Source organism: Lepisma saccharinum, chromosome 24 (genome assembly GCF_977018435.1).
Source record: "Lepisma saccharinum chromosome 24, izLepSacc3.1, whole genome shotgun sequence".
Taxonomy (NCBI): Eukaryota; Metazoa; Arthropoda; class Insecta; order Zygentoma; family Lepismatidae; genus Lepisma; species Lepisma saccharinum.
Window position 1 is genome coordinate 55,128,133 of NC_139252.1, and position 24,640 is coordinate 55,152,772.

The 24,640-nt window shown below is 38.3% G+C and overlaps 1 protein-coding gene across 11 annotated transcripts in view; it reads right to left on the minus strand.

Annotated features, from left to right (window-relative positions):
- The window catches only part of LOC145978267 (unconventional myosin-XV-like), a 536,876-nt gene that overhangs the window by 288,110 nt on the left and 224,126 nt on the right, over window positions 1-24,640 (minus strand). For all 11 annotated transcript variants that reach the window (XM_083110775.1, XM_083110774.1, XM_083110769.1 and 8 more), the window contains 9 exons: window positions 21,497-21,620; window positions 18,330-18,484; window positions 16,876-17,067; window positions 13,271-13,405; window positions 12,497-12,784; window positions 6,400-6,557; window positions 4,462-5,017; window positions 2,157-2,316; window positions 1,055-1,188 (listed from right to left, as the gene is read on the minus strand). In XM_083110775.1, the coding sequence (XP_082966901.1) occupies window positions 1,055-1,188; window positions 2,157-2,316; window positions 4,462-5,017; window positions 6,400-6,557; window positions 12,497-12,784; window positions 13,271-13,405; window positions 16,876-17,067; window positions 18,330-18,484; window positions 21,497-21,620 (1,902 nt within the window). The remainder of the gene's footprint in view (window positions 1-1,054; window positions 1,189-2,156; window positions 2,317-4,461; window positions 5,018-6,399; window positions 6,558-12,496; window positions 12,785-13,270; window positions 13,406-16,875; window positions 17,068-18,329; window positions 18,485-21,496; window positions 21,621-24,640) is intronic.

Consider the following 24,640-nt stretch of genomic DNA (forward strand, 5'->3'; position numbering starts at 1 on the left):
TCTAAGTGACCCCCTCCGATTTCCATAAAACTTCGCAGGTGTATAGAGGAGCCCAAAGGAAGAAATACGTGTTTTTTGTTTCAGCTAAAAAACTGGTTTAGGGGCCAAACCCCCCTCAAATGTCAAGATGAGGACAAATTGAAGTGAGGATCTGACCCCTGTGTCTCCCTCCAATTTCCATTAAACTTGGCAGGTGTATAAAGGAGCCCAAAGGAAGAAATACGTTTTTTTGTTAATATATATATATATGTATGTATATCATATATATATATATATATATATATATATATATATATATATATATATATATATATATATATATACATATATATATGGATAAAAGCAAGGAGGGCCAAGGGCTAAGTAAAAATCAAAGAAGGTAAAAGGAAACACTCACCGGACAGTAGAAATATTTCTCCTCCTCATGCCGATGATGCTATGAAATTAGCGAAAATTTTGAATTTTCCTACTGTCCGGTGAGTGTTTCCTTTTACCTTATATATATATATATATATATATATATATATATATATATATATATATATATATATATATATATATATATATATATATATATATAATGGATAAAAGCAAGGAGGGCCAAAAGGGCTAAGTCTTCTGTTTCTTCTCACACCGATGATGCTATAAATTAGCGAAAATTTTGAATTTTCCTACTGTCCGGTGAGTGTTTCCTTTTACCTTATTTGATTTATATATATATATATATATATATATATATATATATTAGCCGGTAACAATATGTTATAAACACATTCTTACTTTCCAAAGAAGCGCTCATGTGGGATGGCCAAACGGATCCGGATCCGAAAGTTCTGGATCTGGTACCGAAAATTTTAGGATCCTGAACCAACCGGATTCAGATTTTGGATCTCCCAGGATCCGGATCTGGCCATTCCTAATCTGAACCACCGTGAAATGTGCCCCCACAGAGTATAAAATCCTTGATTACAAGGCGATGTCGACTCAACATTTGGCAATTGCTTCAAAACTCTTCTTCAACTTTAGAATAAAAGACAAAAGCAAAACGTCTTACCTTGAAATAAATATTGGTGAACTTGGTAAAGGCATGGTAATCTATGTCATGAGGTAGATAGTATCTGTCAGGCCTTGCAGGAACTCCGCCAACAACCTTCACAAGATTTCTTTCTGAGTGCGCAGGCTGCCAGTCTACAAAGACAAACATGAAATTTGAATTAATATTGTTACAACTTCTAAAGCATCTACATATATTACAATTGAATTATTCCACAAGATTCCACTAATTCCCTAATAAGTGTGAAGAGAGGCGTACTCTACCAGCACTAAGGATACAAGTTTTTAAAACATTCCAATACAACCATTCTCAATTTGCAGAATTTTGTAGCAATGGCAGCTTCAATAGGCACAAAGCCCTTCCAGAAATTTTTGCCAAGTTACCTACAGAAGTAGAAATATTGATCAATGCACTAAACAAGACTGCAAGACTGTGATGCAAGCAGCAGTAATCTTGAGAATCATGCTTTTTCGGCTGAAATTTCAGTTAGGGAGGAACAAAGAAAGGAAAAGTCAGTTTGGAAACAAGAAAGGAAAAATCAGTTTGAAAAAAAAAAAAGGAAAAATCAGTTTGAAAAACAAAACAAAGTAAAATTAGTTTGGGAAAACACAAAGGAAAATCAGTTTGGAAAAACAAAGGAAACCAGTTTGGAAACAAGAAAGGAAAATTCGGGTTTGGAAACAACAAAGGAAAAATCAGTTTGGAAACAACAAACAAAACAAAAATCAGTTTTGAAACAAACAAGAAAAATCAGGAAAAAAGAGAAAACCAGTTTGGAAACAACAAAGAAAAGGAAAAACCAGTTTTGAAACAAGGAAGGGAAAACCAGTTTGGAAACAACAAAGGGAAAACTAGTTTGGCAACCAGTTTGGTAACAACAAAGGAGAAATCAGTTTGGAAACAACAAAGGAGAAATCAGTTTGGAAACAACAAAGGAAAAATCAGTTTGGAAACAAAAGAAAAATCTGTTCGTAAGCAATCAACAATGAGAAAATCACAATGGGAGCCACCAACAAACAAATGTCTACAGATTATTGCAATTCCTTCACACTTCAAGATGAAAATGCAACAAAATAAATTTCAATCTAAAACATCGCCTTACCATCCGACTTGCTGAAGATGAAAGCAAGCTCAGCTGGTATCTCCAGATGATTCACTCCAGCCACGGCCCTCGACACCCTCTCCTGCTCGTCCCTCTGGGCCTTAACCTTCGCCCTTTCTCTCGCCATCTTCTCAACCTCCGCACGACGCTTCAGCTCCTCCTGAAAGTATACACACAATGCAGCCTTCTTTTCTCCCACAACAATAGAATATCATTGTTAACAAGAAATTTACATGCACAATTTATACGCTATATTTAACAATACATCAGTACTAAAAAGAGGTGAAGTGAGACCACACAAAGTTTGTTCAAAGCTCACTTTATGCACAGAGAAGCTAATGTGATCGGATCTACAGTTTAAAGTGGGATCCGAACAATTATGTGCCTTCACCAGGTACTGAACATGGCATGTTCGACTAACATTGAGGCTTATAACACTGTACAGCCTCAACAGTGTTACAATCTCATGCACTTTAGATTGAAAACAGCATATTTCCAACAACTTTCGCCCTCTTTCGGTTTTCACTGTAATCACTAATCACTTTTGAATCATCCTACAAGTAAGGTACAGGTTTCTTACAAAGCATGTCCAGAAAGTAAGTTCCATTTGCAATTTATGCCGCAGCTGCACTGCAATCGCAAGAGTGCATATGCGCGCTGCGTAGTTGGAACCATCAGCAAGGCAGACGTAAGTGTTAGAGAAGACAGAAGTGCGTACGCTTCATAGTGGGTTATGATAATGTTCAAGAAAATCGAAACACACGCCGCATGTGAAGTGCGCTCAGTCATATGGTTTTTGAATGCACAGAATGTATTAGCAGCTGAAATTCGCCGTCAAATTGGTGAAGTGTATGGTGAACAGATCATGAGTGTCTCAATGGTGCAGAGATGGGTGTGACAGTTTAATGAAGGACGGAACAAAGTACACAATTGAGGAATGCAGTGGGCACTAGCATACACAGAGAGGCGCTGAAGGGGCTACAGTCCCCTCTGAAATTTTGAGAAAATGAACATTTTTAAACAAAAGCAGTGAAGAACTCGGAAAAAAATGAGTGTGTTAAATGCAAACTTGCCTGAAAAGGTATTTTTGAGAGTGCATTGTTTTTTTGTTTTTTTAATGTGCGAACTATTTTATGCCGCCCCCCTAGAAAGCAGCTATGCACTATCCACCTTTACAATTCCGGCCCCTCCTGGAAAATATTCCTGCATACGCCAGTGGCAGTCGGCGACCATCTCTGGTGATAGACGAATTGGTCCATGCTGTGATTAAAGAGAATCGACGATTCACCCTGACAACACTGTCTGTGCATTTTCCACGAATTTCCCAGTCACTGCTTCATGAAATTGTGACAGACAGACTGGACTTCCACAAATTGTGTACCGGCTGGGTCCCACGCTCGCTTACAGAAGACCACAAAAAGAACCGAACGGGGAGTGCATTACTGTTTTTGACACAGTACTGTGAAGAGGGTGAGGACTTTTTGAATCGCATCCTGACTGGGGATGAGACACAAGTGTTGCATAAGACTCTGGAAACAAAGCAACAGTCCATGGAGTGGAGGCACACATTCTCGCCACGAAAGACCAAAGCCAGACCGGTTCTGACCACTCGGAAGGTCCTGTGCATGGTGCTTTGGGACAGACAAGGTGTATTGCTTGTGGACTCTTTGGAGCACGGCACAACCATCAATGCCAACACCTATTGCAAAACTCTACGAAAATTGCAACGTAGCATGTTGAGCCGTGGTGTTGTCTTCATTCACAACAATGCTCGTTCCCATACAGTGGTTTCAACACGACGACTCCTTACAGACTTTGGCTGGGAAACATTTCCTCATCCCCTGCATATATCACAGACCTCGCCCCGTCTGATTTCATCTCTTTTTGCACCTGAAAGCTTTCCTTGCTGGCCAGAGCTTCAAGGATGACGATGTGGTCAAACAAGCTATTACCACTTGGTTATCAACAAAGGCAGCATCGTTCTTCAATATGGGGATACAACATATGGTGTCTCGTTATGATAAGTGTCTCAACAAAGATGGCAATTATGTTGAAACATAGTCCAAGGACTGTGCTTCAGTGTACAATAAAGTAATTTGTTCCATTATATTTTGTGTTCTTTTAATTGGCCAATGGAACTTACGTTCTGGATGACCCGTATTTTTAGCCTAATTTATTCATTGAATATCATTCATAGGTAATCTTTACCATGATCAGGTCTAAAGTACGCAAAAAAGTAATTCATATAGAGCTACACTTTGCAATACTTTTTTCTCATTTAATTAAGTACAAATTAGACACTAACCTTTAATTCTGAATACCTCCTCTTTTGCCGCTTCATGCGGAAGTTTGCTTGTGTGCGGATGACACCCTTGCGGACCTTTTGGTAGCGTGACCTTGCAATCCAGCCACGAGTATGTGCCTGGATCTTTACTGCACTCTTCTTCATCACATGGTACCTCTTCCGTGCGAGGAACGCTCTTACATTTCTTTGGATTTTGATCACCGCGGTCCTCAAGATATCGACACGCCTCTTCTCCAATTTCTGCTCGAGTATCTCTCGCAGGAAGACCCGGTTCGTGCCCAGCTGGTACTGCTCCCTGTTCACAGGATTCTGGTCCAAGGTCATGCGGCAGATTTCCCTGAAGGGAGCTCCACGGGGGATCCTTCCGGGTAGAAGGTACCTGTATCGGTCCACAAACTGGCTGAATTTCATCCGGACGGGGTACCCCATCTTTCTGATTCTTATTGTCTCCAGCATCCCGGTGTATCTGAGCTGCTCCAGGACTATTGGCATATCAAACTTCATTGGAGCTTTATCATTGTTTGGTTTTATGCACCTCACAAACCATGGATTGCACCTGTAAAGAAGAAATATCACTTTAAGAATGTACTAAAAGATAATGTAACAATTGCACCATTATTTTGAAATTGTTTCTTTTTTTTTTACATTCCTTTTCTGCCATTTTTGTCTAATTGCGAAAATGAAAGGATAAGTGATGATATCATGGACATCGCCTGAAATTTTGTAGAGGTGGTTAGGCCATTGATAAAACTGCATTAGTAGTAATAGTAACAACATTTTAATTATTGCCATTATAATTGTTACTTTACAATAATAACTATTAGTTATTAAAAATGAACCAATATCATTCCAAATTTATTATAAAAAGGTAAAGTGCTCCCCTGTGCATAGCACCACGCCATGAAGGCCCACACTTTCTTGATCCGGTCGTGAGTGGGGGTGATGTGATCAGCATCATGCCCCTGACTGCATTTACCGCCCAGAGTTTGCCCCAGGTATCCATGTTATTTGACCGCTGGGTGGGCACCGGGGCTGCTTCCAATGTTAGAAAAGTTCCCGGATTTGAACCGGCCGGGGATTGAACCCGGGACCTTTAGCATGGTAGTCAGACGCGTTACCGACAACCGTTATCCAATATATTCTTACATTTCATACACCTAATGTACCGAAATTCATAGTAACTGTATTTTGTTTGCTACTTTTACATATCTTGTTCAAGAAAAGGCTTTAAAAGTTAGGGGGGAATTTTACTCAAAGTTTATGTTGTGTGACCTCTCACTCATGGATGTCCGCAGAAGTTTTTCCAATCAGGGGCAAGGAAGGTATCTTTTTTAGGGGGGGGGCAAACAAGGCACATTTTCCCCAAAAATAGTGGTTCCCTAAAAAAAAAATTGCTTAAATTCGAATTAATGGTGTTCATGCAATACTTAACACATATTATTGTGGCTAAAATGAAATTATATGTGTGGAATACATAATTTTTGGTATGGGCACAGCCCCCCTTGCCCCCCCCCTTTCCGGACGCCCATGCTCTCACTTAAAAACTACAATTTTTTGATTATTAGAAGCTGAGGAACCGCTTATTCTTTGGTTTAAATGGCAGAATATGAAAACATAATCTGGTTCCTCTATCTTCCACTAATTTTTTTCAATCTAATTCAGTTTTTATATTAGTTATTAAGTTCAAATACTAACTAAATTAACTTTTCTTCTGTTACCAACAATAAAAATAACAAGCTTCTTTTTTTTTTAACTGAATGATGTCAACTTCCATTATCATTTATCACATTTATCTACCTTACTTCACACACAGAATCTGTGTGTATTAATTAAAACTGGTAATTATTAAATAACTGGTAAAACAACCAAAGGGAAAAATATGAACAACATTAGAAAAACAATAACAGGTAACAATGTACTAAAAACCTCATTTCTTACTTTGTCATCGACTCGAGGAGGTGCTGCAAAGAATCATGGAACCTTGCGGCGACTGTTGGAGTTCTCGGCTTCATTGTCACAAAACGGCCGTTGGCTTTGTTGATTGTCTTTGCTGCCTCATGGTTGTTTCGGAGATTCTGAAACATCCTAGACAGCATCTGCAGGAAGCAAAAAATGAAATGATCATCAAAAAATGATACAAACCAAATTCAGTCATGTCTCGATTTTACGACCTTTCACTGTTCCCAGAGAAAAGGACCCACCTCGTAGAATATGAACAGATCTTGATCCTGATCCTCATATGCAAAAATAGCATTAGAATTGTTTAGGGTCATTTTCGAATGGCCCTCGTGGCAAATTACACATTACATTAATTAGGGATGGACCAATATAAATTTTAGATGATATCGATAAAATACCAGTATAAAATTTACTAATACCAATAACCGATATTCTACCGATCTGATATAAAATTACAAATGGTTCTCGAAGAACCTTAATAGTTCATTGACCTCCTTAATGAATGTAACAGTTGGGCTGAAAAGTTCGTAGGCTAACATAGTAAAAAATATTTTTTTGACAAAATTCGATTTTATTATTCAATATAGTTGCGTTCGAGGGCGATACAACAATTATAGCGGTCATACAATTTTTCGATGCCATTTTTATAGTACGATTTCTCTTTAGCCTCAAAATAGGCCTCAGTTTCGGCGATTACCTCTTCATCAGTGCTAAATTTCTTTCCAGCGAGCATTCTTTTAAGGTCTGCAAACAGGAAAAAGTCACTGGGGGCCAGATCTGGAGAATATGGTGGATGGGGAAGCAATTTGTAGTCTAATTCATATAATTTTGCCATCGTTTTCATTGATTTGTGACACGGTGCATTGTCGATTGTGAGCACGCGCGGCACCCATTTTGCACACAGCTTTCGCATGTTCAAATATTCATGCACAATATGTCCAACACGTTCCTTTGATATTTTTAAAGTCTCAGCTATCTCGATCAACTTCACTTTACGATCATTTAAAATTATTTTGTGGACTTTTTTGATGTTTTCGTCGGTAACAGCCTCTTTGGGGCGTCCACTGCGTGCATCGTCTTCGATGCTCATTTCGCCTCGTTTAAATTTAGCAAACCACTTCTCAATGGTTGATTTTCCTGGTGCAGAGTCCGAATAATGTTTATCAAGCCAAGCCTTGCTTCAACAGTATTTTTTTTCGCCAAAAAGCAATGCTTTATTAACACACGAAATTCTTTTTTATCCATTTTTTCACAATAACAAAAGCTGCTTCACTCACAATGCTATATCTCACGAACTAATTATCCGGCAGCTGTGAAATTTATACACGTATCTTTTGAAGGTTAGTACTAAGTAAAAATCACATGGATTTAATTCTAGTAACACCATCTACGAACTTTTCAGCCCAACTGTTATGTTAACAAATGACTGCAATGGAAAAGAAGCTGCACATTTAGACATTTACTTTTTAAAAAGTAGGGAATGGAGATTATATGTTTATGCACATAAAAATTATAAGGAAATGGCATAATATTGCACTAAATTGTATTATGCAATCGATACACTGATATGCATATATTGATCAATACTGATAGAGTATCGATTAATCTGTCCCATTCCTAATATTAAATAATAATTTATTTTAATAGTCAGACGTCATGTGATAAATGGTAAATTAATTAAAAAATGAATATAAAACAAAAGAAAAAAATTCGAATTATTGTGGGACAAATATAAGCTTCATAACTACACAAAAATTCAACATTATACTAAGTAAACCACGGTGACTATTGAAGTTTTCCATAAATTTAGAAAACATTATTTTTAATATTACTTTTAATAGCTTCCCTAAAGGGTCATTCCACACCATTTCAACGAGGTCAGGACACCCAACAACTCCGATTTCGATTAAATTTGGTATACACCTTTCCTTTATGGTTGAAAGAAACCCCCTAATTTTTTTCACTCTGTCTCAAAAGATTTTCATTTTACAGCACTTTGAAATGTCATCAAATCAGTGTTGTCTGTCACTCTTGAGACCCTCGACACAAGATACCCTTGCTTACATTTTATTTCTTTTCTCATTAACCAATCATCAGATCTCTTTGAAATTTTACACAAAGTTGAATGAAATAATGAGAATTTCAGAAAAAAATACATCAGCACTCAAAAATTTTTACAAATAACTAAAAAAAAAGGACTAATAATGGATTTGTAGCCTAATTCTTGTGGTGGGAAAACTAGGTTAAGAAAATCTGAATTTTCATCATGTGGGTATGAAGGAACCAAACACTTTTGATGTTGAAAATCATTGCAAAGACATGCTCATTCTCTACAAAAAACATTTTTTTTTCATTCCTTCTAACGAAAATTTCACGTTTTTTGGAAATTGCCTAGAATTTCAGGGTCAATCCATACCAAATGGTGCAGCACTGGTCGCTCAACCATTTTTAAAATTTTTCATTTGTTTGTCGTAACCCCTGTACAAGGGTAGTTCAAAACAGGCATTATTTTTCTAAAACTAGACTTCGTTTGAAAATGGCGGCCATTTTGTTTCATGACTTGTAACATTTTTGGCCTATGCAGACAGTTGCAATAATTATGATAACTCAGCTAAGAAAAATTATAGAAATCTGGGGTAAAAAACATTGTTTTCAGTACATTTCATGTTCCGTATCTTTTTTCACCACATCTAATGCAAATGGCTGAAATTTAGGGTCAAAACTGACTGATATTCAATTTTGAAGGGAAATCAATGTGTATATGATATACTTTTTTTTAGTAGGTAAGCAATGAAATATCAGAGCTATAATTTTTTTTAGAGGGAACATGTACATCCAAAGTTTCAGCAGAAAATATTTGACACACAGCCGTACACACCTTTTCTTTAATAATAGCTACTAGCGGGCTTACTATGCCATTCGTATGTTGCAGTTAATTAATACGTACAATAATTATAATTGCAGGATAGTTAATTAAAAGTAAATAATTATAATTGTAACTAATAACGTAAATTTGTCTGTTTTGCTAAACTTCTCTCTGTTGTAACTTTGTTATCATCAGTGGCGAAGCGTAGATTTCCTAGCAGGGTAGGCACAAAAGTGCGATAATTTCCATTAGTTGCTTAAATCTGTAAAAAGAAAGGGAGGGGGCTATGTCATGGAGACTGGTTCAATGTCTCTCCAGGCCGCTTCTTTACTTCTCGAGCTCTGTTGTCAATTCTTCATCACTTTCATTCTAAATTTATTTTGCAATTGAGGTGAAAAGGGCTAGAAACACCCCCCCCCCCCCCCTAATTTTCGGGTCAGTCTGACGTTTGTGCCGTGAGCAGACGACAGAATTCCGCACTTTCAGCGACTGTCAGTTTGGTACGTTCTACTGCTGTCAACTTATTTTTTTTTTAGCAAGACTTCCTCGCACCGAGGAAAACACCATTGTTATCTGTTGTCTAAATAAAGGAATGGTTGTAGTTAATTCCAGTCTTGGTTTTCTAGATAAATGAATTTCTGACACCTGTATGTGCAAGTAAACATAATTTAAATTTTGAATATTTTCGTCTAATTTGTTCTGCTCTATGCAAATCGTGACGATGAGAATGTATGGAGAATGAATTAAAGATGATCAGGAAACATTGACATGACCACAATTAGGTCACCTGGCTTCGTAACGTGTTAGGATGACCACCACATGGCTTTCAAGAAAAATAACATAAGTAAAGGTGACCTCTCTCATTCAGTGTGTATACTTCGCATCCTAGTTTCTTCTACCTCTTGTGTTAGTAGACACCTTTACGTGATAATAGAACATAGGATCTTTGTTTGGGACCCGGCAACACGACAGGTTACTACGTAACATATAAAGAGGTTATAATAAATGTAGTTGCTTGAGAGAATAGAATCCCAATTTTTAGGCGCAATTCAGCTCTTTTCTGCCAATCCAATGTGACAACACTGGCCTGTTCCGCCAGACCTGAAACAGACATGGCCTGCGCAATAACCCCATAACACAAAACTCTTTGTCCTAAACCCAAAAAAAGTCTTCCCTTGTATTGTACTCTCATTGACCGCCCTCTTCTTTTGTTATCCCTTCAGGGTAAACGAAACTGCCTACCTCTTCGTTTGTGTCGGCTGCATAAAAAATGTCTGCTTGTAATATTTATTCAACGACAGTGTTAACGCATTAAATAACGTTTCAACAACTTTGATTTTTTTAAAATATTTTGCTGTCACTTGCAAAGAAAAATATAGTTGAAAACACTTTAGAAATTATTGTTATAAGAAGGAAACATGAAAGACCAAAAGTGGGTCCTACCTTACCGATGATTACATCTTCACTGAATTAAGAACTCGATTGTTCTTGCATTTCAGTCAGGCACTTCTTGCGTAAATCTTATCGCTGCACAACACACGAATCACAAACAAAGCTCTACCGCCACGAACCTCGTGCTCCGAGCCACTCTCCCTTGTAGCGTCCTGAGCAGGAGGCAAGTTTTCACAGAGAGGGAACGAACGAGGGAATCCCCTTTCACGATAAAAATGAATTATTCTATTTCCACTGAAAGTAAAACTAGTTTGTAAATATAAGGCGTAACTAGCATATTAATTTACATTATTTGGTATGAAGACTTACTTTACACATATAAGTTCTTTAGACTTTCTGTTTACGCTACGGTGTTGGGTGAATCGACAAGACCATCAGCACTCTGACCAGAAAACGAAGTCATAACTACAGTACTCCGTAATTTTCAATTTCACTTACACTTGTCGCTGAAAGGAAGGAAAACCTAAGTTTCGTACAAAATATGGAGAATGTACAATGAAATAGAAATATCTCTGCACGAACACAGGCTAATGTTTACAAAAAATGCCGGTACACCACAAATTTCCAACCCTGGCGGAAATGCAGTGTTGCTGATATTCTGTTCGTCCTAGTGGGTAACACCGCGAGGCCGGCCTCAGGAGCACGTTATAAGCATACATACAGTACTCGTAAGATTAGGCTTCCCGCATATACGACCGTACGACGGAATGTAAAGAGAAGAGGCCCCAGCAAATGTGCCTCACTCCGTGGAAAGTTCCTATACTGGACAGGGTTAGAATTTTTTGGTAATTATCATAAATGAAAATTCCAAACTTTTCCATTGCATTACATGTGTTTTGACAAAATAAGTAAATACACCTTTCAAAGAGTAATGGCGTGGGTAGGCCCGGCCTCCTGGCCTCATAGGACGCTTCGCCACTGGTTATCATGTAATATCAATCTCGAAATTTTTTACAGGTACCTCTTTATGCAGTAAATATCAAATTTTATTAGGTTCCCAACCAGATATTGGTTTGATTTCAATTTTAAGTCAACTTTATGCACAGAAGGCTAATCGAGACTGGACTTACAGTTTATTAAAGTGGGATTCGAACCAGTATGTGCCTCCACTGGGTATCGAACCCAGGACCCCTTGATTACAAACCGTCGACATAACCACTATGTCATAGGGAAGACCTTTTCAACCAGACATATATTTGGGGCCCAAATTTTGAGATAAATGAGCATTTTCAAAGAGCTTTAACTCAATGCGGAAACCAGTAACAGAGCTCAAATATTTTCTCCTGAAACTTTGGATGTACATGTTTCCTCTAAAAAAAATTATAGCTCTGATATTTCAATGCTTACCTACTATAAAAAAGTATATCCTATACATTGATTTCCCTTCAAAATTGCATATCAGTCAGTTTTGACCCTAAATTTCAGCCATTTGCATTAGATGTGGTGAAAAAAGATACAGAACATAAAATGTAGCCTGAAATGTAGTGAAAACAATGTTTTTTACCCCAGATTTGTATAATTTTTCTTAGCTGAGTTATCATAATTATCGCAACTCTCTGCATAGGCCAAAAATGTTTCAAGTCATGAAACAAATTTCATCGAAATCAGAGTTGGTGGGTGTCAAAATCTTAGTTTTTGCGTTGATTTGATGTGGAATGACCCTAAAGCAAATAAGACACAGATGCATCTTACACTGAAGTAACAAAGGGCTGCAAAGTAAATAAACACGATAACATGAATGATGATGATTCAACTTACAGGAATTTTGCTGCTGATTAGAAGATCTACAACATCGTGGCGTAGAGTGTCTCGGTTTTTGTCCAAGAACCCTTCGACGGTGTACCACACCTGCCCCGCATAATGGCGGATGCCAAACTCCATGCTTGACATTCTTGGCCTTGAGTAGAGTTCGTTGAGTGCATGGTTATAATGGCACTTCTCCAAGAACGAGAGGTCAGTGGCCTTCGGAAAGTTGGATTCGTCATCCAGCAGATGGAGGATGCCAACTGGCTTCTTTGCGACCAGGCTGATCACTGGAAGGTTGTCCTGGAAGGGAAAGAATAATATATTGTAGGGATGGACCAAAATAAACTGTTGACGAAGCAAAAACTCTTTTATAAAAAACTTACATTTATTTATGTGCTCGATGTATTTTGTAGCTGACGTGTGTAATGAATCAAAATTAAATAATTCAAGCCTTTAAAGCAATAAAGCATGTTTGATACGCTTGCATGTGAGGGGGTAAAACAAATGACTTCTCATTTTAGTTTCAAAATTTACTGTGGTCTCTATCATCTTGATAAAGCAATATATTTATGTATCATGTAAGATTCCCCTGTAAGTGCTACATTACTATCAATAAAACCTTAAAAGAAGGGAATTTATATAACCAGAAATGACATTATTCATTACTACTTGATTAAAAAAATTCTCTCAAGCAAACAAACAAACAGAGGCATAAATTATTCTGCCTTAAAAAAAGACACAACGGAAGATGAGTATAAAGCTAGAGGGAACGATGTCAACACTTACCGCATACGTGATGGTTTGCCATTCAATCTTCTCTTTAGCGTATTCCTGCTGCTCAATCTTGAAGATGTGCTTGTTGAAATAGAACTGAAGATTTTCATTGGCATAATTTATGCATAATTGTTCAAAGCTATTCTCCTGTAAATTAAAAACATTAACAATATGAAAAATGACTTTGCACACAAGAGTAGAATTCAAATAATACATGGCAAGCAGATGTTCTAAATTAATCAGGATAGTCTTTTTTATTTCAATCAAGTTTTTTCTTGACTGCAGTCAGGACATGAAAATAAGCCAACACATATTCAGGTATATGTTCATTTTTTTTTGTCATAACCATTACAGCTGATGCATTCTGATTTCAATCAGTTATTCAAGTGTTTGAAGCATGTGCATAGTCAGAATTTATATTTCGGTAGAGCTTGACTTTTGATGATAAAAGCAGTACCGTAATTTGAGGTTAATTTGGACGCTTTGGTGAGTTTTTTATACATATATCAAACAAGCTTCGAGCATGGACAATTGTTATGCATTACATTGTGGGGTATATTTATGTGGAACACAACTAAGATAAAACATTCCATGTAAAGGACATGCTTGAAATTTTTTTAACACATGTCTGAGGTCAGAAGTCACCCCACCACATGTTGTGGGGTGATTTGGGACAAACAATTTGTCTGAATTTGTACCGTTCTATGGGTTATTTAGGATGCAAAAATGAGTTTTAAAAAACGCAGAGAGCTACATGAAACAAAATGCATGCATATATACAAATAATAAACAAGACAATCACATTCTTTTGTGTTTAATTGTTCTATCTTAAAGCATGCTTCCAGTAAAAAAGAAAAAGTTGCAGAATATCGAATCCAAATGTGAATATTCCTCTCTTCTCTTGGAGATTTTGAAGAATCTCCATGATCTGATCTCTTCCAATGGAATCCTCATCTTATACGGCAGGAAACAGAAAGACTTTTCTACTGTTATTGTAAGGACGTAGAAATTTTACATCAACATTTTTTGCATTCACACCAGTTACAACACCAATATATTTTCGTGTTTACTATTTTTTTGGTTTTCTGTGTATACATAACACAATGTTACAAACACATCCTCTTCTAGAATACAATTACAGGTTCCTGACACAGGCTCTCTCTTTGATCTGACATTTCTGATTCATCACTGCTGTGTGTTAATTTTCCTGCATTACATCTCATATGTCATTCTCCAAATCATGCTTATCATAGTTTCCATAATTCTGTCCTCCAACTTTTTTTTCTGTACACATGCGGCATTGGCTGAATGCACCCTGCTGAAGAACTGTCTTCCATTTTAACTGCTGCTACACGTCTACTTGCAAATGCCCATAGCCTACACTATCACAGAACTGCCCTCACAACTCCATTGTTGACACATTCCTGGAACAAAAGTTCATAACTCCCATTATGTGTCAGCTATGGCCCAAAGTTTCCGCTATTAAGGACAACACTGTAAATTCCCTTTTAACTTCCGGCACATGTTACACGCACATTGACACACGAGCACAAGTTCAACAACTGAAAGTTATCAGCTACATAACTTAGCAATGCCACAAGCGAAAATGCGGGAACTCAAAACACACTGGTGCGGTGTTGCAGGCTCGACAACGGAGGAAACACACTCTCGTTCAAATTCACCCCAGATTACGGTATGTCAGAGGATATTGTCAGAAGAAAATAACATGAAAATTAACACTTGCTTCTGTGAATTGTGACTACTACATTCATAAAATATTACTCTTGAACAAATTTATATCATAATATACATATGTAGGTATATTATCCATTGTAATTTTCGATCTTTCAAAATTATACTCCTTACAGTATCTCAGGTTGGTTTCTTTTCCAAACACATTTGCTACTTCTTCTGGCATGATTTACACACACTTCTCATCATTAGCCAATGCATAGAGATTTAATTGGATAAAGGTCCTGGAGATATGTCATCTGAAATAGCATATTCACGAGTTCACAGTACTGTTTACGCAGCAATAGGTTCAACAATGAAGGTCCCCTCTTATAATCACATTTTTTCTATCCCACATCTTGTATTTTTTTGCTGTGTTTAACAGAAATCCTGGTTTCATGTTCTAAAAATATGGCAGTCTTGAAATGTTAGTTCTTGAAGTAAAGCAATTTACTGGAAAAAATGTACCTTAGAATGTAGAAAAGGTCAAAACCCAACAAGTAATTGACACATCCTTTAAGTATACGAGAGGGTACCCAAAAGAAACCGGAAAGCATATCTGGCGGGAAAGCCTGATGTACTTCTGACTTCCGCCGCTAGATGTAGTGAGGGGACACTATGACGTGCCAGTGTGCTGAGTGCCGTTGCCCTGTGTAGACATGGAGCTGTGCTGTGCCACACGTTGTTTGCTATGGCAGATCAGAAGGAACAGAGAGTGTGTGTGAAATTTTGTTTCCTATTGGGGAAAACTGCAGCTGATACTGTAGTGATGCTTAAAGAAGTATTTCAAGAAGACAGCCTAGTAAAAACGCAAGTGTACGTGTGGTTTGCACTTTTCAAAAAGGGGGAAATGTCAGTGGAAGACCAACCGAGATCTGGACGACCTGCCACAGCACGAAATGACGAAAACATTGAAAACGTGTGAAATGCTATTTACGAAGATCGTCATTGTACTATGGAAGAGATTGCTGAGGTGACGTCTTTGTCTTGGAGTTTGTGCCAGCAAATTTTAACAGAGGACCTGAACATGAAAAGCATTTCCGCCAAATTTGTGCCTCTGTTGCTCAGAGACGATCAAAAACACACTCGCCTCATCCTGTGCCGTGACCTGAAGGAGCAAGTGCAAAATGACCCAGATTATCTTTCTCACGTTGTGACAGGTGATGAGAGTTGGTGTTACGGTTACGATCTAGAAACCAAGCAGCAGTCAAATCAGTGGCAAACACCGAATTCGCTAAGACTGAAAAAAGCATGTCAGCTGCGATCACAGGTGAAAACAATGCCCTTTTTTTGTGCAAGGGATTGTTCACAAGGAATTTGTTCCTCAAGGTCAAACTGTTAATCAGGATTTCTACATGGGTGTGTTGAGGAGATTGCGTGAAAATGTGAGGCGAAAATGTCCAGAAATGTGGAAGCGTGGTGACTGGTTGCTCCACCACGACAATGCCCCAGCCCACACTGCTGTGCGTGTCGAACAGATTTTTGGCGAAAAACCAAATACCTGTTGTTCCTCACCCTCTGTATTCACCGGACCTTGCACCTTGTGATTTTTTTTTGTTCCCCCACATGAAAAACGAGCTCAAAGGCAAACGCTTTGCCGATGTGGCTGAAGTTCAGGAACATGCGCTCCAGGCATTGAACAATATCCCAGTTGAGGACTTCCAAAAATGTTTCAAGCAATGGGAATGCCTTTGGGATAAGTGCATCGCGTCAAATGGACAATACTTTGAAGGAGACTAAGGTATTTGTAAGTCAAAGTTAATAAAACTCATCTTTTTTGGCATATTCCAGCAATTTTTTTTGGCAAATTCCGGTTTCTTTTGGGAACGGCCTCGTATATTATTATGAAAACAAAAAAATATAGTTATTTTTCATTTGTATCTTACCTTGAAGTCTTCAAATCCAAATATGTCGAGGATTGAGATTGAAGTTCTTTTGCTTCCCTTGCACACGATTTGGTTTATTCTAGACACGAGCCACGAGAACAAGGAATTGTACAGAGCCTTGGCAAAAGCATCACGAGCGTCCAAGGCTTGGTCGATGCTCAGAGGGGTGAGGAGTCTCTCGTTCCTGGCTTCCTGAAAGATTAAAAGAAATGCAATAATCGGTATCAGGGAGATCTTTCAGTCCACTACATTTTATCTAGTACTTTCCACGTCATTACCTTGATTTTTCTTGCTGTTATTTTTTCCCAAAGTGGTGTTATCTTTGTTGCTTTTCTGTGTTATTTCTCCCAAAATGTTAATGTTAAATTTAGCAAACTTTTCTGCATGTTATATCTACAATTAAAGCTCCATTGTAAAAGGTAAAGTTCCCCATGCATACGGTAACCAGATGTCCTCCTTTTGCCGGACATGTCCTACATTTTGAGCGTCACATAATTTGAATTATGAAAATATGTGTTTTTGTTATATATATTGTGGAACGATTCAAGGGAGAGACTGTAAAAAAGGTAAAATCTCTCGCCAGACATCAGTGCTTGGTCAAGCGACAATTTACAACACAAGGTAACATTCCACAAATAGCGGAAACACATGACGTCAGGAGACACGGCATTCTTCGATACTACCGGGTTCAAGCCCGCCATCGGCTGGCAAATACGGAAGTGCTGTCCAAGCAGCTAGGAAGTATTTGCCAGCAGCTTAAAAGACCTAAGCACCAGAATTCGAGGGTCAGTCAAGTCTCAGAATTCAAGGACCTCCAGAAGAATACCAGGCAAAGACCTTAACACCTTTCAGGTCTCAGCCCGGCTCGGGAAACCTAGACGAAGCTTTCGCCTAAGGCAACCGCAGTATATTCGTGAGTTGACTATCTTCAGCACCACAGCCTACAACTTGTAGCCGTCAGACAGACCATCGTCCCGGCGCCTTTTCTAGGGCCGATACTCCAAGACCAACGTGTGCTTCGTCGCCAGCCACGGGCAAGAAGACCGTGGGATTTCGAACTCAGGACTCCGTGCTATATCGCCTGACGTCCACACTCAACTGCTTGGCCGAGAGGTAAGATGTACGTCGTCTACATCCCTTGACATCATTCCACTCCCTGCCAGAAGCCTGTCAGTGAGATTGTATGGGGACCATAAACGTAACCTAGCTCTACCATCTGACCCCTAAAGCGTTCACAGTATCGATCCCCGTAGTATTAGTAATTGAAACCAGTGAACGCATCAATATATATATAAATAAAAAGAAAATCATGCATTAACATTCCTGTGGACTGCACTCCAACACCGAATATTGAAACTAATTTTGATTCAGACACTGTGCCAAATCTCTTGCTTGTAATTTGGAAAATGCCTACTCTGCCAAGAGCTATGTAAACTTAATCAACACACACTTACGGTTGTTTTTGTTGTGAGGGCTCTTTTGATGCCGTCAACACTAAGCTGTAGCAGGTGTCCGGCCCATCTGATCTCCGCATCGGAACCTATTTCCACCCCTTCTTGCCCATGCTTCAGTTGTTTCCGATGGAAGTACACGTTTCCGAGGTGCAACACTAAAAAAAATTACACAAAAAAACATGAAATGGAATACATCATAAACAAGTATCTAGGCATAATGCTTCAAAAATAGATATGCAAGCCCATAGCATTCTACATTAAAAACATTTTAATTTGATGAAACATTTTATAATTCTAACTCATAAGATTTCCTGTACAAGCTTAGACATGGCAAATTACTACGAGGTAGTTCTAAGCCACTTTTATTAGAATTAAAATGGAGTTAAACTACCAGTGTTTCACTCTGTATTACTGGAAGATCTGTCTTCTGCAGTGTGTTGTCACCCTGTTAAAAATTAGACAGAATCACAACAGGCACCCATTTTGTTCTCTGAATTTTCAGGCCAACCTAAATTCTTATTCAGTGATGTAAGAGATGAGAGTTATATGAGGGGATATCAAAAAGTAATTGAGTAATTTTTTTTGCAGCCTTTCCACGAGATGGCAGGTGTTTGCACCTCACGCACGTCGAGAGGCAGTTGTTTCAAAATGGCAGCTATGCTTGCGACGTTTGACACAGTTGAGCTACGGAGTGTGATTCAATTTCTGTGGTCAAAGGGACAGAAACCACCTGTAATCTATCGTGAGTTGTGTGCAGTGTATGGCGACATGTGCATGACATTCACAAATGTCTGTAATTTGTGTGCAAAGTTCAATGCAGGGCATGTAAATGCCTTCGATGATCTCCGTTCTGGACGGTATCGCACATCCAACACACAGAGCAATGTTGACACTGTGGAGGCATCAGTGGCTGCATCAGTGACGCAAAAAGTTAATTCCTGACATTGGGAAATTCTCGAGCATCCAGCATACAGTCCAGACCTGGGTGCCATCAGACTTTCACCAGTTTGGCCCACTGAAAAAACATCTTGCCGGCAAACACTTCAGCTGGGACACGGAAGTTGTGACAGCCGTGCATCATTGGTTACGTGTCCAGTCGAACGATTTCTACTGCATGGGTATCGAAAAATTGGTGTCATGGTGGGACAAATGTATAAATGTAAATAGATGTTATGTGCAAAAGTAGAATAATGTTTAACCTTCAAAATGTATATTTCAGTTTTTGTGAATACATTTCCGTTTGGCTGTAAAAATTTACTCAATTACTTTTTGATATCCCCTCGTAGAAAGATAAAAATATTTTAACCATTTTAAAGAAAAGAAGAGTCATGGACGTTTCCACAACTCCTTCTTTTCTTTCCTGAGTTTGACCCAAAAATTTAGACGACGAAAGAAGTCTGTGTTGTGATTTTATCTCGTTTTTTAATACCAAGATAATTTGTTACTCACATCAAATGTAACAAAAGGCAAAGACTAAAAAAATCATTCAAACCATGAAACAACACTGTATTGAATCAATAAATTGTTTTGTTTCCTTACTTGACTTTATTTTACAACATATTGTTGTGTGAGAACCAGAGGGACGTAACTCCACTTTATCAAAATTACAGGAGAAAGGAAATAATGTATTCCTAGGAATATTGATTGATTTGGTGTTTTAAGTCCACTTTATGCACAGTAAGGGTAATCGGGACTGGACCTACAGTTTAAAGTGGGATCCGAACCACTATGTGCCTCCACCGGGTATCGAACCCCGGACCCCTTGATTACAAGGTGACGATGCTACCGCTGTGCCATCGAGGAGGCCCTACATCTTAGGAATATGTTTGGCTCCAAAAAAATCAGAAAATTGGAGATCCGTGGCTCCAATTTACCACTAAAGAGAAGAGATAGATTAGAGATACATCAATCTGATTCCGAAGAGAGCTCTTCAGGGGATATATATTAAATAAAACTGAGAACCATATTATTGGAGTTACATTCCTCTGGTTCTCACATGAAGGTTAATTCCAGCAACAAGGATGCATGATAATAGGAACAGACATAATGAAACTTCAATGTGTTATCTATGATTAAAATACAGAACACCTCACTATGTATTCCACAATGCCAAACACTCTCCTAAGAAATTATCAACAAATCGTAATAATTCCTGTTAACATTTCTATTTAGTGGTGCAGTATTTGAAAAGTTTCTATTAAGAGGAAGATAATTATATTCAGTTCCTTCAAAGCATCACACCGAGCTAAAAGTTTACAGACAGAATTGGGGTAGTCTTATCCAGAAGGGTGAACTTCTCCCCACACTGTTCTTAAGTGCATGACATGTATTTAAGTCTTGCTTTAATTTATTTTGTACAGAGATTCGAGGGTCATCCAGAAAATAAAGACCGTTTGGTTATACAAAATTAAAAACACAATATTTGTTGGTAAAAACAATTCTGTTACATACCTGAAGCTTCCTTCACTTCTCTCCATAATCACCTCCTACATTTAAACATTTGCCGTATCTGGGCACGAGCTTCAGAATTCCCATGTTATACTCTTCTGCCGCCAGTTCATTAAGCCAGGTGGTCACTGCATTCTCCAACTCTTCATCACTTCCAAAACGTTTAATGCCCAGAAACTCTTTCAGCTTAGGGAAAAAGGTGGAAATCGCTAGGAGCAAGGTCCAGACTATAGGGTGGATGATCAAAAATTTCCCATCCGAATTGATCCAGCAATTCTTGAGTTGCACCAGCAGTGTGAGGGTGGGCATTGTCGTGCAGAAGCACAATTCCTCCAGAAAGCATTCCTCGCCTCCTGTTTTGGATGGCTCGCCGTAGTTTTCTTAGTCTCACAATAACGATTTGCATTGATTGTAGTGCCTTTTGGCATGAAATCCACCAAAAGAACACCTTTACGATCCCAAAAGACGGTTGCCATGACCATAATGAACTGGCGGCAGAAGAGTATAAAATGGGAATTCTGAAGCTCATGCCCAGATACGACAAATGTTTAAATGTAGGTAATTATGTAGAGAAGTGAAGGAAGCTTCAGGTATGTAACAGAATTGTTTTTTCCAATAAATATTGTGTTTTTCATTTTGTATAACCAAACGGTCTTTATTTTCTGGACGACCCTCGTAGTTAGGGGACCAAAGAATAAGTTGAGCAAGAATTGCCATACCTGATGCTAATATCCGAAATATGGTGTCCTGTTCCTCAGAAGTGAAACCTAACACCTGCATTGCTGACAGTAAAGACTGGAAATCCTCTCCATCGTACTTTCCATCGATTTCACAGTTTCCTCCCTGTAGAAAAAAAAGTAAAGTTCATCAATGCAATTTCATCAATATAAGTTGCTGTGAAACATACATACACTTATCATGTGACTAAACACTGTTCTACAAATTTTCACTTTTTTTCTGTTACAGAAAGGAAAGTAGCTGTTTCTTACTGATGTTGACCTCCTGAACGCAAATCATTTTCCAAGATTGGCTCTTAATTTGAAGTTACGGCATAATTCATGTTACCCATAAGCAATGCATTGGCTCTTAATTTTCAAGAAAAGCATAATTCATGTTAATAACAATAATCATAAGAAATGTGGACATAACTTGATAAATATATCAAGGGTGCCTACAAAGTGGATGAATGGGTATTTGAACCCTTTGAACCCCCTCCCCTGAGATATCTGGGAAGACTTAATACAATTCAAATGTTGAAATTATCGCTTGAAAACATAAGACGAGAGTGCCGTGATATACGGGGAATGCGACCTTCCAGACCCTCATCATTGTGGCTGTATATACAGAGGCTGTTCAGCGTATGTTTGACCAAACGTGATTCCTTCCCCCTGCACTCAGAATGAACTCGCCCAACCTTGGTCGGGCATGTTTGTCAGTGTAGTGTGTGAGCTGTAAAAGAGTGGTTGTGTTTTCTCACTGGGCCAAAAATCCCACCCAAACTGAGCCGCTTTTGGGAGGAGTGCGTTGTATAACTTTGCAAGTGTTTGCGTTTTCTCGTTTGGCTGAAAATGCTGCCAAAACAGTCGCTTTTGGGAAGGTGCAAGGTGAGGTTAACAGTTTCCAAAGACATATTTAGATGATTCGCCATCTGTCTTTGGGTCGGTGGATTCTCTTGCATGGCCATTCTGCGAAGTTTCGCCTGCATACTGGTGGTGGCTTGTGTGCACGGACGTGTTCTCGTCCCCTTTGTTGGAGAACCGAATGCTGGGGCCATGCAATCCTTATAATTGCTGATTACATTCTTGAATAAAGTCAAACTAACATCACAATCCTTGATGTTACACCACTTCCTGATCATTGACACACTGAACTTTGCGTCATAAAGGGCTACAACATAACTTTCCCAAAAGCGACTCAGTTTTGGCAGCATTTTCGGCCAAGCGAAAAAACGTAAACACTTGGAAAAGTTATACAACGCACTCCTCCCAAAAGTGGATCAGTTTGGGCGGGATTTTTGGCCCAGTGAGAAAACACAACCACTCCTTTACAGCTCGCACACTACACTGACAAACATGCCCGACCAAGGTTGGATCTTTTGCCGACGCCAGGGCAACTGTTTTCCAATTTTCCTCTCATTTCGAGAAACAGCTATGATTTTCCAAACTCTGCAACATTTCATCTGCTTACAATTCCTTCTAAAACATTCACGTGAATATTCGTGTGGCTTGCTTTTGTTTGTTGTCTAGATATTATCAACACTTTGATGGACTTATGTAGCCATGAAACTATTGATATCTAGCCAACAGTGAAACCAAATCACATGAAGACTCACATGAATGCTCTAGAAGGCATTCTAAGCAGACGTAATTTTCCATATTTTGGAAGATCAAAAGGAGAAAAAAATTAAAAAAGAGCTGCCCCGGTGTCGATCAAAGCCTTAATACCCCTTATTTGTACCACAAAGTATGCCTCAAGGGGAAAATGAGGGATGAAAAGTCAGAGAAGGAAATTTAAAAGAGCATCTACTGACTTTGTTAAACATACCATCATAATATTCATAAAAAATGACTGAGGTGAACTGCCACAATATGTATAAACGGTCAAGAGGTTTGAACTTGCACACCCTTGAATATGAGTTTATCACATTAACAACTAACCTAACTCTTGTGGTACGCCTTGATCGCAAGCACACTTCAAGCAGTGGCAGATTAACAACCTTATCTTATTCACAAACATGTTGGCACAACAATTTTCCACAATCTAATTACTGCTGTGTTACAACCTGAATATAGTTGCTAACAGACAGTAAATCATAGGTGTAGCTACGGGATGTGCCAGGTGTGCCTAGGCACACCCTAATGGGCTGCTTTATCAAAGAGAATTAAAGACAGATATTTCAATAAGAGATAAAATAAGCGGCAGTTTGTAAGAAGTTGAAAATGTCATTACTTGGTATAAACGTGTGCAGTATCGCTGATGAAACGAGTGTCTATAGTTTTTCGATGTTTTGATGTCATTGGAGAAAGAAGATATTTACTGCATTCTACTCTGTACTGCAGCGCTTTTCATCTACACCTGTCACAAGCTGCACGTGAGAGAGAGAGCTTTCTCCAAGCTTGCCCAAGTTAAAACTAAATTAAGAGCAACTCAGAAGCAGGATAGATTGGAAGCTCTGCTCTTGCTATTTGTGGAACAGGAAAAAGCTTAGTCTATTGATGTAAATGAAGTTATTGATGAGTTTAAGAACAGAGTTTCTGCACCCTTAGACAGACGTCTCTTGTTATAGATGACGTGTATTTTGATGTATTTGTTTGTAACATTTATGTACATTTTGTGTGTGTGTGCAATTTCTATGCAATTTGATTTTTTTCTACTACATATATTCAGAAATTTTCAACACTGTCATTTAGTGAATTTATATTCCTTTACAAACACCAGTGCAGTTAAAGAGCCAAGTGATTGTATTGCAAAATATGCTATTAAAAAGGTACAAGATCTCTTTTTTTTCTCTTTGTGCACACCCAAATATAAAGTTCTAGCTACGCCTATGCAGTAAATACTTAATATTTCATGAACACTTACTGTTAAAAAAGTTAAGTGACTATCCTTAAAAACTGTGGAATGAAAAAAAAAACATTTTCTCCTGGATGAAATGCTTTTTCAGTTATTAAAAATACACAGAGCTATATAAAAAACATCACACATGTACTGCATATTCATTTTCTACTTGTCCTTCCCCTTTAACTGTTATGCTCCTATCATTTGGTCACTTGAATATCATTTTTGTTCCATTACAATGATGAAGGTAAAGTAGAGGTAAATTTCACCACCTTTACCCTCCATGATTTCAGGCTGGGTGAGCC